The sequence below is a fragment of the Anguilla rostrata genome, chromosome 13, assembly GCF_018555375.3.
Source record: "Anguilla rostrata isolate EN2019 chromosome 13, ASM1855537v3, whole genome shotgun sequence".
Lineage (NCBI taxonomy): Eukaryota > Metazoa > Chordata > Actinopteri > Anguilliformes > Anguillidae > Anguilla > Anguilla rostrata.
Genome location: NC_057945.1, coordinates 32,779,876 through 32,796,682, shown reverse-complemented (window position 1 = coordinate 32,796,682; position 16,807 = coordinate 32,779,876). Strand labels below are relative to the sequence as shown.

Sequence of the window (16,807 nt, the reverse complement as noted above, 5' to 3'; positions counted from 1 at the left end):
TTCAAATGCAAGTTAAATTAAAAAAATAATAATAAAAAAAATCCAAGTTAAAGCATGTTTTCAACAGCACATTGTTTATGCAATTGGCTGTAACAACTTTTCTAAGGCCATGTGTCATATGGAGCAAATGCATTTGGATTAACAGAGTTGTGTAGGTTTCTCAGAATACACTGTACAACAATACCATCCTGAAATGTTTTTTTTATTTGCTATTACAAATGCCTACCCAAGTTCAGTTTTTTTTTTTTTTTTTTTACATACAAATAAGAGCCAGAACACAGAGAAACAGTGACATCAGAGTGACGTATTGAAGACAGAGAGGGGCACACGGCAAGATGGTCGGCTCCTAACCAGTCACACAGAAAACACCTGACTGACAGAAAAAAACAAAGACATGGATGGACACATATCAGACAAAGACAAACGCACTTACAGATCAACCTGACAAGGAAACGCGAGGGGCACAGGAAGGCAAAGCCACTTGTTCAAACACAGATATTTAAATGGTGTTTGCACAGCCGTCTTTGCAGGTTTCAGATACTCGCTATGTTTTTGGTGACCAATGTCAACTCCAAGAGGAAAAAAAAAAATGCACAAAAGGTTAGAAAGGGGACTTCATGACATTTGTATGGCACTTTTAAATACATGTAATTATTCCCATCTGCCTGCATTGGGGTCCCTCAATATAACCGCCCCCCCCGACATCCCACATAACAATTAAAGCCCAGTTCAATCTCGTGTTTTACATTAGCTGGTAAGTAGGTGATGGACAAATACAATCAACATATACATACATACATACACATATGCCATTTTATACAGTAGAAAAAATAAAATATTCTAAACCAACCAAAAATATACATACACATTGTTTGTCATTTTTCTTTTTCATTTTTTTTTTCCTCAATCTTTTATTAAAGGGCACGTTTTAAAGTATTTACAAGGCCATTTGTTATCATACAGAATAAAAATCAGGGCTTCTTCCCCTTCCTGTTCTCAGGCTGTCTGTGATGGTGTCTTGTGTTAAAGGGGCTCTGCCACGTTGCCTGAGGACCCATCGATGTCCTGTAGGGCTAAATGAGCGGAGTAGATGGGCGACAGAGAGTGGGGGGGGGGAGGGGTTAGGGTCGGAGAGGCTACCTCGAGATTTAGCGTGCCATTCCTAATCACAGCACACCTGTGTATGAATCTGAGGTGCTTCACCAATTTTTGGATGAACTCCAAACAAAATCAGTGTATACCTTTTTTTTGGCTGGACCGCAACAGCGGGGCCAGCCCTACAAACGCGAATGTCTGTGACTGAGTGACGAAGTTACACCTTTGGTCGGCCGAGTTATGAAGTTACGCCATTGGTCGGCCAAATCACGTGTGTTAGGTCCAGTCACATACTAGGTTTTAACCTGGTCTTGTTATTGGAGTTAAGGCCTTTTAAGTCCGTAATGCACTAATTTCAGCATGAGCGCATGCATGCACAATCTCAAGCAGCCAACATAAGCCACCCTTTTTTTTTCTCCCCACCGCCCCCCCCAATCGCCAAATGAGGGATATAACGGTGAAATTTTCTGGGCCTGAAACGCTGGACAAATCAGCTTTCTGCATTTTCAGCACTTTGGCTTCACCCCTATCTCACGCATTACTGTTGCGGTATTACAGTATAAAGCTCAACATTCATTTTTCTTTCCACCGACCCAGCTCTTTCCCTTTCACACTTGCTGGCTAAGTCCTTACTCTCCTTAAACCAGCGTAAGCCACCTCCCAAGTTCATACTTGTGTTGAAGACACTGGAACAGATGGGTTATGCACTCTAGTGGGGGAAAAAAACTCAACAAAGAAGAAAATTTCAGACACAAATACTACCGCTGCTATACATCTCTTAATACTTCCTTTCACTCCACGCTCATTTGTGGAGACTTGTGCGCTGTTCACATATTCCTCCGATGCATTTCCATCTGTTATTACCAGCTGCACGCTGCAGACATATTTACAACACTTTTTTGGCCTTCTTAAAAATCTCTTTTCCCTTTTCAAGATCTTTGATTTCCTATTGTTGTTCTAATGAAAACGCTACTTCCGTAATCACTACCTCAAAAAAGATGATTTAAAACGGACTTCTCTCCCTTACTGGAGTCCATTTTTTAAATCATTTATTGTCTTTTTTTTTCAATATTTTGTTTTTAAATAGAAACGACAGGTAAAAGGATAGCTACATTTTAAAAAAGCAAATGTAACAGCAAACAAGAGTAGTACTTTTATACTTTCATCTCTTCCAGCGCATCCACCCCACCCCCTAGTTAAAAAACAATGGTAATGAGTCATCAAGGTATGAACTAAAAATACAAATCAAACGGGCAATATAAACAGTACACAGAGAGGTGGACAGTGGAGGGGAAGGGATGATCTTCAGCGATGATTTCGGTATTATTGCTGGGAGACACTGGTGGCAGCTGACCGCCATTTTTCCTGCTCCATTTTACACAGCCTTGTCTTTTGCCTTCCTTATCTCAAAGAGGTGGCCACGACCGGGGTCCTGATCAGCAGTCGGGAGGAGGAAGGGAGGGGGTGGGGTGGGGTGGGGGGTACTTTTGGGCCAATCTGGGGGGGTATCACAGTGAACACAGTCCTGCGGAGGCAATGTCCTCGTCACAGTGTCGACCCGGGAGAAAGGTTTTGGCCCTGGGGCCCCCATCCCTCTGTTCCCTGACTCTCCTGCACAACAGCAGGGCCAGATATGCGCAGGGGCGGGGCAGAGAGAGAGGAATATTCACTTGATTTCTCATACTTGATCCTTCCTTCTAATTTTACCAATGCAAGCCTTTTCTTTTTTGTTTTAGATTTCTTTAAAAATTATTTCAGCACCCCCCTGATAGCAACCCCCGACCCCCGATCCCTCCTCTCCTCCTCCCCCACCCCGTCCCCCCCCACCCCGTCCCCAGGGCAGATTGATATGGTGTATTCCTCCCTCCCTCCTATCTGCGCTGGCGAAAGCCTTGTGTGCCATCTGGTCCAGCTGGCTGGCGGATCGCCTGACTGTTCGACCTTAAGTCCTCCGAAGGCTGGGGGGCGCTCACGCGCACTGATCTATGGAGACAGAAGAGACACATAACTATGTGATTAAAACTGGGAGACTGTGTGGCCAGCAGCCCACCACAGGGAGTGTTGCACATGTCTTTTTTTTACCTGTCTGTGTTGGGTGTGTTCTGTAGTGTGAGGTATTTTACCTGTCTGTATTGTAGTGTGAGGTATTTTACCTGTCTGTGCTGTAATGAGATGTATTTTACCTGTCTGTGTTGTAGTGTGGGGTATTTTATCTGTCTGTGCTGTAGTGAGAGGTATTGTACCTGTCTGTGTTGTAGTGAGAGGTATTTTACCTGTCTGTGCAGTAGTGTGAGGTATTTTACCTGTCTTTGCTGTAGTGAGAGGTATTTTACCTGTCTTTATTGTAGTGTGAGGTATTTTACCTATCTGTGCTGTAGTGAGAGGTATTTTACCTGTCTGTGTTGTAGTGTGAGGTATTTTACCTGTCTGTGCTGTAGTGTGAGGTATTTTACCTGTCTGTGCTGTAGTGAGAGGTATTTTACCTGTCTGTGCTGTAGTGTGAGGTATTTTACCTGTCTTTGCTGTAGTGAGAGGTATTTTACCTGTCTTTGCTGTAGTGAGAGGTATTTTACCTGTCTGTGCCGTAGTGAGAGGTATTTTACCTGTCTGTGCTGTAGTGTGAGGTATTTTACCTGTCTGTGGGTAGTGTGGTAGGTGAGGTATTTTACCTGTCTGTGTTGTAGTGTGAGGTATTTTACCTGTCTTTGCTGTAGTGAGAGGTATTTTACCTGTCTGTGGTGTAGTGAGAGGTATTTTACCTGTCTGTGGTGTAGTGAGAGGTATTTTACCTGTCTGTGGGGTAGTGTGAGGTATTTTACCTGTCGGTGGTGTAGTGTGAGGTATTTTACCTGTCTGGGTTAGTGTGAGGTATTTTACCTGTCTGTGCTGTAGTGTGAGGTATTTTACCTGTCTGTGCTGTAGTGAGAGGTATTTTACCTGTCTGTGCCGTAGTGTGAGGTATTTTACCTGTCGGTGTTGGGTCGGTCCTGAGGGGAGTCATCTGGGCTGGCACTGCCCAGGATCCGCCTCCTGGCCTCGGCGTACTCCGCCTCCCGCTGGGCCAGGGACTTCACCTGCGGGATGGCCCGTGTGGAGGCAGCGGGCGACCCCAGGGACCCGTTGCTGGAGGGCCGCTTCAGTATGCGAATCTGGGGAGGGGGCGCTGCAGGGAGGGAGTCGTCCTGGATCACGATGGCAGTCTTCATGGGGGAGCGTCCACAGCCAGCATTGCCTCTCCTGCAGGACAGAGGGACGTAAGGCCGGGGTGAGGTGAGGGGTGGGGAGCACCCAAAACAGCTCTTTAACACCTTTCACTCTAAAGCAGGCTGCACTCACTTCTCTTTCTGACTGATCCGCAGTTTTGCTTCCAGTCTTCTCTCGATTTCCTGGAGGAAATAATATTTTAAAAAGGCACAGTAAATATGCAGCACCACACACTGTTCCCAAAGTTGCCCACTGAAATTACACATGCAAGTGCAAGGAGAAAATATACGCTTCAGAAACATGGAGGAAAAGCAGTAGGAGACAGAAGAGTGTAGTTTAATAGGTAAGGAGCTGGTCTTGTAACCTAAAGGTCAGAGGTTCGATTCCCAGGTCGGACACTGTCGTAGTACCCTTGAGCAAGGTGCTTAACCTGCATTGCATCAGCACATATACAGCTGTATAAATGGATGCAATGTAAATGCTAAATACCTGTAATGTAATGTAGAAGAAGAGTAAAATCAGTGGATGGAAGGGGTTGGGATGAGTAAAGTTTACCATTTTACCAAACAACAGCAGCAAAAGTACTCAAGGGTCTGACACAGGTGAGAGTGTAAAAGGGGGAGATAATTACATAGCCTCTTCATGTAAAACAGAGCCAAGTGTGTAAACAACATCAAATGTACTGTATGCTAATTGATCCCAGCCGATTTCGTAATTACTAGGTTTGGGTTTCCACATGCCTCCTGGGGACACGCAAACTCGGTGCCCTTCCAGAATTAAAGCCCATTTATGGGCTTTTTTAACAGATTCTGAGCTTGTGTCCCAGATTGCCCTATTCTATTTTTACACCAGGATTCTGTCTCCCCTTCCCCTCTACCCAAATCCACCCACACAGAGAGGGGAGGGCCCTGCGTGTGCTGCAGTTTAGATCTGAAGATTATATTATTGTGTTAAAATGTATTGCAGAAAGTGAGTTTTTTCTCTCTCTAGTGAACATTGATTGACAGATCTTGGCAGAAACCATGGAAGTGCAAGAAAATGGAAGTGCAGTTCATACGCTTAATTGTCCGTCAGTTTTTCAAGAGTGTTTTGAGGCCTACTAGTTTGGATTTCATATGGTTTTGTAGTTATTTATACATATGGTAACCTAATTCTGCTTTAAAGCAGAATTAGGTTACCATATGTATAAATATACCTCCTGAATGTAGCATGCAAACACAAAATTACGTTATGGAGTTTCAATTCAATATTAGATGATTTTTCATTAAGATGTATCTCAATGTACAATAGATATATTTAACAACTATAGATTCATAGTTTCATTTTATTTCACCAAGCAGTAGTTTGATTGCAATTACTCACACTTTAAAATAAACAGTTATTTCAAAGCTATGGATCGTGGCAATTCTGTTGGCCTACTGGTTCTTTATTAAAATTTAGGACAAAAATATAACTGAGGTGTAGGTTGCTCAACAAACAGCAATACAGCATAAACAATTCAAAACTAAACCAAATTCCCAAGTAGATATAGCCCTTGTTTGTTTGTCCGAAGGCAGTCTGTTTGGAATGCTATTCCCATACATGCCTAACACCACATAATGAACAGATTACCACACATAAGTGCCTCACTTTTATTGTAAGTTAGGATGGGACAATGTTTTTTTACACTGACTGCATTTTATGGTTATATTACTGCTGGATTTCCAACAAAATAGCAAATAGCAAAAACATTATATAATATTGATTTTTCCTTTTCCTCAAATGACATTTTCTTACCCAATATGTACCAGCACACTCTGAGGATCAACAGATGTGCTGCGTAAGTCTACATGCAGGGCTACGCTAATGTTTGGGGGGGCGGGGAGCCCAAGCCATACCCAACCCCAGCAAGATAAGAGAGCACATCACCACTGTTTAGAATACATGTACAGGTATTGCTGTCTCCATATAACAGGGTAGCCAGTGTACATAAATAGATATTGAATAGTTCTGAAATCAAAGGTCAGAAATTTATACTATTTTTATATTTTCCGGAGCTTGTCGTTCTTCGCAGTTGTTAATGTAATATATTTGACTGCTCAGTCAGGTAGTTTTGTTCTTGTTTGAACAACCTGGTTTAGTGTTCAATCGAGCAGTCCACAAATCCTTGCACTTGCGAGTCCCCACGTATTGCACTTGCTGTCTCTACAGCACACGTTCCCCCTCTAGATCAGTACTGTGCTCCAATCCCTGATCTTTACACTTGTTTTTGTGCTGTAAGTCACTCCAGAGAAGAGCGAGGACAAGAGGTCTAAATGCAAGACAAGAACAGGAAGGAAGAATTCTGAAAACATGTAACTATCCAATAAATAAACATAATGATTAGCAAGGCTTTGGCTATCCATGGTTACTAGCACTGAGGTAGTGGACCACCTGGCCTACGTGATAATCTACTGTGTAAAAGTAGCTGCATGAATATATTAATGACATGCATAGACACGAAAGGAGAACTGTGCTTTCATGACATGATACTTGTATTTTTTAAGTTTTGGTTTCAGACCCCCCGTGTCCTTCACATTTTGTCATCTGAAACTGGAACAATGACATTCCAGGAACATGTAAGGGGAACATTTGTATCAAATTTCAATAATAATCCATGCAGAGGTTGGCACGTTAGGGACTTGAAATAGAACAAGACCAGGTCAAAACCTAGTATATGGCTGGACTGGCCGACCAATGGTGTAACTTCATAGCTCGGCTGACCAATGGTGTAACATCACTCAGTCACAGACATTCGCGTTGATAGGACTGGCCCCGCTACTGCGGTCCAGCCAAAAATCTATCGAAAGCTTTTATGACCACGCCAAACACAGAGGCCTGTAAGTCAATATATTTTTTGGAGGGTGGTCACAGCAACTGCCTTTCTTGAAATTTTTTCTTTATACAAGTTTAAAAAAACAAAAAAAACAACATGCATCGGTGGTAGACTACAACGAGAAGAACCCAGTTTCTCGATCTCTTGACCTGGTTATCGACTGAGCGTCCCCTGGGGAACAGTGATCAAAACATCAACAGTTTAATCAAAACCCACACACATTTGGCCAAAGTATAAGCTAGAAATTGAAAATATCAGACACCACTGTGACCGTAGCCTTGGGTATTAGCCTGACAAGACAGCACAGATGTTGACAGTACAAAGACAGCAGTGTAGAGGTTCTTCAAAATCCATGCACACTAGGCTCTGAGATCAGAACCCACTTATGTAACTCAGGCTAGTAATGGAAGTATGGAAAGGCATTCCAAAATTTCAGCCTGTCTGAATTACACTGGTGAGTCAGAAATCCGATTCAACATTTTTCAGCTGCAATTTTAGTGTAATAGTCCTTAAGAGTTTGATAAAATTATATATAATAGAACACATGTTGCAGAGTATCAGGTGCTTACATGCCACAACTTACAATAACCGTACAAACCTTAATTTCAGTTCATGGCAAGTCTGAAAATTTTACATTAATTTTATTTAGAAACAGCATGCGCCAAGCTAACAAAAGGAGCAGGAAGGCTCAATAGTCAATGATTACCTGCAACAGTTGGCAAGCTGTTTACTGATGAACCACAACACAAAGAAACTAGTGGGAGAGCTTTGGCCAAATAAAGTCAAAGCAGCAGCACGGCACAAGAATCACTCATCACAAAAGTGAAACACGAGTAGCGCAGTGAATATGACTGTTTATCTCACCACAACACACAATGGTAGCACTATAAGCAAACAGAAATAACCAAAACTGCTGGGGATTTTGCACAGCTCGTTGTGTTATGCATGTAAAAAAAGAGCAAGAAAGCATGGAAAATACATTACATTCTGGCACTTAGCAGATGCTCTAATTCAGACCAATTTACACACATTACCTTTTTTACATTTAATCCATTTATACAGCTGGATATTTTTATTTGAGAAATTTAGGCTGAGTACCTTACTCAAGGGTACAACAGCAGCACCCCAACTGGGAATTAAAACACACTCAAATTAAGTACCTTTCCCAAGGGTACCATAGTATGGAGGAGTTGCCCATGTCAGATTTTTTTGTGAACGACAAGGTTACATGGCTACATCCACAACAACAATATCCACCACTGGTTGCCTGGCAGTCCTATCGTTTTAAGATTGTACCACAAGGTTCTCACCTCTTCTCACCTGACATCAGGGTAGTAGAAAAACTGCCTGCACCAGTTGTACCAGGTCTTCAAAGAGGCTATCGATCTTAATGCCTAGACTTATGCTCTACCTTTGTTCCTAACATTTCTTCGATCTCACACGACCGCCACACTCAGTTTTACAATTAGACTATACCATTTCATGTTATTTAAGCTGGCCGTTTTGTTGTAGTGTGAAACAGAATTAAGAAGCATTTAAACGGCCAAAATGTTAAAAGTTTTTAGGCCAAAGTTAAACAAAACGTGATGAAATCTAACAAGTGATTATGAATTATTCCGATACCTACACAGGTATGGGCAGCCAACCATTTTAATGTATCGGCTGCATAAGCGAAATTCAGTTGGCTTGACGACAGACTACAAATAGTATTGGTTCACAGTAAGAGAGTATGTGGCTACTGGATGTCACAAACATTCACTTTACGAAATAAGTTAAACCATCTAGTTAATTATTTACCACCGCGATCTTACAAGATTATCTAAGATTTGTTAGCTACCATAGCTAGTCACTCGTTCAGGTTTATTTTGCCATTCTGTCGATGGCTTCTCGGTAGCTAGCCGGCAAAACACCAGCCAGCGTTACTGCCAGTCGAACGATCTATTATTTACGCAGACAAATTAGGGAATTCTACAAGTACTAGTTAATTCTCACAACCTGCCGTACAGCAAATCACATCCCCCGTTGCTGTCTGCCCGACCGTCTCTAGTTCCACCAATTCCCAAAAATAACCCTGAAGGTACGGGACCCTTTAAGTTGTGGCCTACTTTCACAGCTCGCACCCCTGTGTACATCACGGGCCTGTCTGTCGCGCTATAGTCCTTTCTCTGTTGTTTTCAAATACTCCACCACGTTTCCAGGGCTTCAGATGAGACCTGTGGCTACCGTTTTCCGTGTTTTCTTACCCCACTGTCCGCTGCTTCCTCCCAGCTCTCTGCAACCTCATCATCTTCCATGTTCCAGCCTCCCAGACCCAGACACACGCTCACACACACACATACACACACACACGCACACACACACACTCTGGCCAAGAATGGCTGTGCGCAGTCGCGCTGGTGCACACAGTAGGGGCACGTCGCAGAAGGTAGACGATGGTCCGCGGGAACGCGCAACAGTGATTCGTGATCGAACGTATGTAAAACGGAACCGATAACTAGACTGAAGAATCGATTGAACCAGTGGTTTTCTTTGTTGATTGTCCTCTCTGTTTAAACATTGAAAATGGTTACTGAAAACGAACTGCTGGACTGGGCGTCCCAAGAATTTTGTTTTGGGAGTTGAAAATTAAAATCATATTCTCTTGGCCTCTTAAATTTCATTTACTCCCATGTCTGATTTTACCCCCAGGCACATTCAAAAATTGGATATTCTTTGAAATCTATATTAGTGCCTGAATTTGGAAAATAGATTACATCAAAAGGGAACCAAAATAACCAAGTTAGGCTGGATCATGAACTTGTCTACAAGATCAGGGCAAGCAGAGCCCTTTATGTTGTTAAATCATGCCATCACACCAATTAAATATGTAGTTGAACTACATTTAACCATTACCATTTTTATCATGTTGATTGTAGTGATTTTCGAAAAGTTAGAATAGAATTGCATTGCTCAAGTTAATTTCAGTTGTCTTTATCATGTTGTTCCTTAACTCGTATTAATTTCTCATTGTTGACATAAGTCTGATCTATTGATCTATTGGTTGGGACTGAAAACAGCATACACTTTAGTTAAAAACTTCCACATTCTAGAGGACACGTGATCATTTAAAACAAGTGAACGCCAACTTGTGCTGAGTTTTGTGTGTGTGTGTGTGTGTGTGTGTGTGTGTGTGTGTGTGTGTGTGTGTGTGTGTGTGTGTGTGTGTGTGTGTGTTTGTTTTAGCTTTCAGTTTTAAATCCAAAGCTCAAACACTGTAACATAGCTTTCAGCTCTCTCTCCCGGCACGTCCTTCATCAGATTTTACATTCTCCATTACATCAGAGTTACCCATGGCCTGAGGGGTCAATATTCTACCCCATAGTTTGGGAATGACTGGCCTACATGGTCCTTATGGAGGTAAGGGCCTTTGGGTGTTTCACAAGCATTAGCAGGCACGTACCTTCATTGGCTGTGTCCTGAGGTGTATTGAAAGCAGGCAGTTTTGCAGAATGAAAACAGCATCCATGTCTGAATGCTCCCAAGCATTGTTTGGCTCAAAGATGGCTGGTGGGGTGCAGTCTCTCAGTGGCCATGTCTGCCAGGGTCACCAATGCCATTAGACAGGAGCTGAGGGGAATCAAAGCTTCCCACAGAGCAGGAAAGCGCCCCACAGCACAAATAGGATTGCAAACCAATACTAACAGAGAGCTTGGTTTAAGGACAAAGACCAAAAATGTATTTAATAATGCAGATAAATTTACTGAGCACATGAGTAGTGACTGAGATGCCTCACATGCCTGGGACAGATCAGACATATAGATGAATGGATTGGATGGACAAGGAAGCTTAGAGAGCAGAATGTATGATCTAAAGAGGGAAAATGAAGGACAGAATACATTCTGTGTCTTGTGTCTTGGACATATAGCTATTGCCCTAAGATCACTGGACAGAGTTCAGACAGCACACAGCACAATTTAGCAGTGGCAGTCCAGGTTGGTAAGAGGACAGTGTGACAGTGGTAATCATGCTGAGTGATTAAAGAAATAAAAAGAAAAAATAAATAAATAAAGAATATATTTGCCTTGATGGAAATGCCATGGCTTTAGAAACACACATGCTTTAAAGATTAATACATTTGTATAACCAATGTACAAGTTCGGAATAGATGATATATGTAATTATGCTCTCTGGTTCTATTTTTGCAGTCATTTTAATATCTGCCAGATTGCAGCAGGTATTCCTTTTAACAACGTTTTGTACAGTGATATAAATTTTAATAATAATTTCACATAAACATGGATACAATGAGCCATTCATATAAACACGTTTTTTTATTACGTTCTGACTTTGGCTTTAAGCAAGAACGTTCCGTGGGAAGAAGACCTCCTTGAGTGGGATAGAAGAATCTGGACTCGATTACATCGCATTCGCAGTGCTTTCGTCTGTGGTAGTGGGCATTTGCGTGCGCGCACCCGAAACCTTGCGGAGCAGTGATGCTGCCGATGGGGAAGATGGCGAGTCCGTGGAGTATGGTTACCCACTGCAGAAGCTGAGAAAGAGGGAGAGGAGAGAGAAAATACTGAGAAGGAAAGGGTGTGAAATTAAACCAGATAATGAAGAAAGGGAAAGCGACCTTGCAAAGTAATACGGCCCATTTGAACAGAAAATAGAACTCGCTCCATCCCAGTTCCCCCTTCCCAGACAGATTCTTAATTGCCTCAGTCCATACGATTTCCAGCTAACTAGCTAGCTAGCTGGTGAGGTTAAGGGGTGTTGGGGTGGTGGTGCCAGTGAGCCGCCACGAAGGAAGGACCCCAATTAAAACGCTTTAAAGAGGCAAAGGCTCGTTGCTGGGGTCGCAGGGAGCCCAGAAGGGAAGATAGGTGGTCTGGAGGTGCTGCTATCTAGCTAACTAGTAAGTTAGCTAGTTATCAGGCAAGGTAAGAGAAGCTGGCTAATATTTGTATTCGTTTAATTTATTATTTATTTATTTATTTTTTGGGGGTGGGGAGGGTGGGTGGGGTTGGTTTGTATTATTAGCTTGCTAACATAATATTAAATACTTTACTTGACGACCACCAGTCCCTTATATTTTAAAGAAGCAAACTGAGTCTCGACAATGGTAGCTAACACCAGCTGCTGGTGATGGGAGGTAACGTAAATCTGTCGAAGTGCTCGCTAGCTGGCTAACTTGTTAGCGCATAGCTCGATAATAATAACCGGTTAGTTCGCTAGCAAGATAGATGGATATACGCCCATTTCCAAGTTCACTTGCTAGCTTGCAGATAGGACAAATTTGGCTGCAATTGTGGTGTTTACAGTCCTTCTAAACATCTGGTCTGTCCCCACCCCAGTCCAAGACAGTGTTGGCATTGTTTCTTGGCTGCAGGGCCTTACGTTACGCTTTATTTTGGTGTTACAGCTAGCTAACTAAGATTTTAAAACATATCTAACGTTATAACTAACAATGTTATATGTGCTACCAGTTAGGTAACATCTGCCTTTCAACAACTTCGCAGCATAGCTATGTTTTTCTGCTTCTTTACATTGTCACTGTTTTTTTCCGATACAACTTGAAATCGTATGATATAGCCTAACTTGCATGTCATTGTGGATTAGATTAAAATTCACTTCATTTTAAGTAAAACGGATATATATGTACGCACACACACACGCACACGTTTTTTAAATTATATAAATTCGCCCCCATGTAGCTACATCTAAATTAGACCCTAGTCCGGGGGGGCGGGTATTATAGACCTATTGGTAGACCTACAGCTGGAGTCCTAAATATTGTAATTGTGGAGACATGATCATTGAAACAAAATTTTCCATTTGCAGAAAATGAGTAGTTCAAAGACATAGCAAGTGGGAGTGAGCTAAACCCATATTGTGTTGATATCTGTTTCAACACAAAATTCTGGAACTTAAGGACTTAAATACTCCTGTGTACATGAATACACAGAGGTACTCCAGGACCAGGGGTGGGAACTGCTGAGTTAATGGAAATGCATAAATTATAACATGCACACCTTTGTCCAGTAGAGGCAGTTCCATATCCAGACAGGCTTAGACAAACAGGAAACTCTGACCATCGTCTGCATCAGGGATACTCAAATCTAGCCATCAAGGCCAGTAGTATTGCTGTTCTTCATTCTTCTGCTCTAAACGGGACTGATTTAAACCTGGGACCAAAGGTGAGTTAAATCTCTGGTGTTAGTCAGACAATGAACCATCAGGTGGAAAAGAAAACCAGCAGCACTGTCTACTGGCTTCGAGGGCCAGATTTGAGTCCCCTGGCCTGGTCCACTTGTTATTTCCAAGGCATAAACTGGCCACTGATCGATAGGAAATCGCAGGCATTGTGGCCCACCATGATACAGTATGAGCTGGATACCCCTAGTCTAAAGGCCAAAATGGCTCATTCTAACGGTCATGTTGTATGATCGTACTGTGTTGTTAACCAGAAAAATATCATTTATGATGTTTTCCACACACATAAATTCAATATTGAGTAATACTAATAGGAGAATAAGTCTGGTGCACTTACTGTATTCAAGGAGTTTATTTGTTGTATATGGAACATGGGGTTTCAGTTAAAACAATTAAGAGGCAAGTCATACTATATTTCTTATTAGGTGAAAACAAGAAAATGTACTGATGAAGAGAGAGAGAATGGACTTGGAGCAGAAGTAGTACTGGCGCATGCAATCTTTGCCAAAAATAGTAAATAGAGTTTAAAAAAATAGCGAAAACAAAAATCAAACAAATAATGTTTGAAGATGTGCTCTTTGTTCCCCCCCCACTGTTCGTGTGCCGCCGTGCTGTCAATCGGCAGTATGTCCTGCTCTTCGGACAGCGAGGATGACAGCTTCATTGCCATGGACACAGAGGAGGCGAGGCCAGGACCAGGACCAGGACCAGGACCAGGACCAGGGCAGGTCACAATGCAAGCGGCAGAGGTGGAGCTTCCTGCCAGAAAAAGTGGTGGAGAGAGACCCCGGGAGAAGACGCGTGTGAAGGAGCGAGTATGCAGGAGGGCGATGGGGGAGCTGCCGGAGGAAGTGCTGGAGTACATCCTGTCCTTCCTCTCTCCCTATCAGGAGCACAAGACTGCGGCACTGGTGTGTAAACAGTGGTACCGGCTCATCAAAGGTAAGCCCCACGTTCTGCGTGCGCGAGCCTGTGTGATGTCATGACCGGACCGTGTCATCGCGTCATCTGTCAGATACTGGTGTGCTGAGAGCCCTTGCTGAGATTGCACATGTTATCCCTCTTCTCTTCTCTCCCTCCTTCCTGCGCAACATCCCAGGGGTTGCACACCAGTGTTACCATGGTTTCCTGAGGGCTGTTCAGGAGGGAAACATTCAGTGGGAGAGCCGGACGTACCCGTACCCTGGCACCCCCATCACACAGCGTTTCTCCCACAGTCAGTGACTCTCCCTCCTCCTCCTCCTCCTCCTTTTCTCCTCCTCCTCTCCTCTCCTCCCCCTTTTCTCATATGCTCACTCCGCCGTGCCGGTGTGGTGGACGTATTGGTAGTCCACATGCCTGGGACTACTATTATTTTGTCCTGGACTAGAAACTGTGACATACCTGGGGGTCAACCAATAAATTCTCTTGAGTTTTTTTGGGGCCAGGGATGAAAGCATTTTGAAAAAAAATAAAAAGAAGGAAACGGTGACCTTCACTTGGTTCTCCCTTGAGTAGATTGGTGGCTGGGAGTTCCTAACTGAAACTTGCCAGGAAATATTCTGAGGTGAATTTGAATGCTTCCCCTACTTTATTTACCTGTGGGCCACAGCACAGCGTTCCCACGCCTAGACTCAGCCACACAATGATTGTCGTTGGTGTGAATGTAAAAGAAACCACACTGCAGAAGTACCGTGACATTCAGTTTCAGAGACGTCACACCTGCACAGGCCCGGAGAGCTTTATTGGTATCTTGGCTCGTGCAGTGAGGGTATAGTAAGATGGTCAGATGTGCTTTGGCAATGCAGTGTAATGTTTTCACAGCAGTGAGGGGCGAGGTGTGTGGTGCAGTCTCCAGGGCAGCTGACTCAATGCGATTATGCCTGCATGGGCAGGGGGGGCTGGGGGGGGGAGGGTATAATCTCCACCATGGCACCTTCTCAGCTGCAGTCCCTTCTCTGTCTGTTACCTTTTTGTCTTCTGTCTACCTGTCTGAATAAGGCAACTATGAAAGGAGAGCAGGCTCATTTTGGTTCAACTACAGCATTTTTGTCATCCAAATGAAGTATTAGACTTGGCTAACCCTTACTTTTTAGGATAATGCTGGCTAGTTGACTTGCTTCCAAAAAAAACTTTGCAAAAGGAGATGTTTAGCGCAAGAAACATATCCAACTTGATAAAGTCATTAACTGGAAAATGATCTATATGTTGTTCAGTGGAACGCATGACTGTTGAAATTGCTATTATGATTGCAGTCCTCTTAGAATGCTGCCTTGCTACATGTTTTAATGTTAGTTAATGGAAATTATTGGCTATTAAAGAAGCACCTGATCATTTTTCTCATATTTTTATGATTTGAGAATGGAAGAATTTCTGCACATTTAATGATACAGTGGTGACCCGTATGTATGTATGTATGCACATCATGCACACACGGGGCGTGCCGCTGACCCATCCTATTTTTCCATTGGTTCTGATATTTTTGATTGGCAGAATTTTACTTCCTTCTTCGTTCTTTTGTTGTTTCTCTCTCATGTCCACTTCCCTAACTGTACAGCTTCATTCTGTCGTCAAACTTTCTTCTATGTTTAACCCTGTGAAGAGTAGGTTTTTTGGAATGCTTTTTCAAAATTATAAGCCTGCAGTGATTGTTACATCAGCATTAGAATGTTCAGTTAAGAACATTCTAATCGCATATTTGTGATCTTGCACTTCAAATAGTTAATCTTCCACAGGGGCTGCCTTTTGTAAATACGGAAGCAGTTGTTTGAGGGAATGGATTTGTGGGCAACTCGAGCAGATGTCTAAACAGGAGACTTTATGCTACAGGTGCATGCTACTATGACTCGAACCAGTCGATGTACGTGTTTGGCGGCTGTACCCAGAGCAGCTGCAATGCTGCCTTCAATGACCTTTGGAGACTTGACCTCAACAGCAAGGAGTGGATCCGCCCCCTGGCTTCTGGTACTCGCCTAATTTACATCACTCTAAGGCCCGCGCTCACTGCATCCAACGTGTTATTAAAAACCTGTTGTCTGAAGGCCTGTCCGTCAAGTTGCCTACACAGTGGAATGAGTAAATATACAGTACTCCTGGCTGTGTCATTTTACTTTGATACTTTTATTAAAGCTACAAAGCAAAAATTAATGTGTACTTACGATACCGCAACTGTAATGGAACTGTAACTGTAACGGGGCTCATGTTCCCCCCCCTCCCCCCCCACATTCCCTTTCCCATCACATCAGACCATGCACATTAAGACTGTATTATCCATGGTTTTCAGATTGCACGCATTAAAACAGTATTGCTCATGGTATAGTTTGCCAGTGTCTCCGCAGGTCTAAGGCAAAGTGAGCTCATGCTCAAAAATAAAACATGCTATGACCCCCACACCCGTCCTTCTGTCCAATCAGGGTCCTACCCGTCCCCAAAAGCCGGGGCAACTCTGGTGATGTACAGGGACCTGCTGGTCCTGTTTGGGGG

General features: G+C 43.1%; 2 protein-coding genes across 4 annotated transcripts in view; one reads left to right on the top strand and one right to left on the bottom strand.

Annotated features, from left to right (window-relative positions):
• Positions 1-186: 186 nt before the first annotated feature.
• On the bottom strand, positions 187-9,574 carry LOC135237922 (SUZ domain-containing protein 1-like). The gene is made up of 4 exons (XM_064305480.1): positions 9,397-9,574; positions 4,432-4,481; positions 4,063-4,332; positions 187-3,078 (listed from the first exon to the last, which is right to left on the bottom strand). The coding sequence occupies exons 1-4, from the start codon at positions 9,445-9,447 to the stop codon at positions 2,967-2,969; spliced, it is 483 nt and encodes a 160-aa protein (XP_064161550.1). The 5' UTR covers positions 9,448-9,574; the 3' UTR covers positions 187-2,966.
• Positions 9,575-11,555: 1,981 nt separating this feature from the next.
• fbxo42 (F-box protein 42) overlaps positions 11,556-16,807 on the top strand; it is a 9,563-nt gene continuing 4,311 nt past the window's right edge. The window contains exons 1-5 of one of the 3 annotated variants that reach the window (XM_064304043.1): positions 11,556-12,072; positions 13,915-14,287; positions 14,445-14,561; positions 16,154-16,288; positions 16,738-16,807. The exon at positions 16,738-16,807 is cut by the window's right edge and continues 84 nt beyond it. In XM_064304043.1, coding sequence (XP_064160113.1) covers positions 13,915-14,287; positions 14,445-14,561; positions 16,154-16,288; positions 16,738-16,807 — 695 coding nt within the window. In that variant the 5' untranslated portion in view covers positions 11,556-12,072. Of the gene's footprint in view, positions 12,073-12,910; positions 13,330-13,914; positions 14,288-14,444; positions 14,562-16,153; positions 16,289-16,737 lie in introns of those variants that run through there. The other 2 variants (XM_064304044.1, XM_064304045.1) reach the window with 2 other exon arrangements.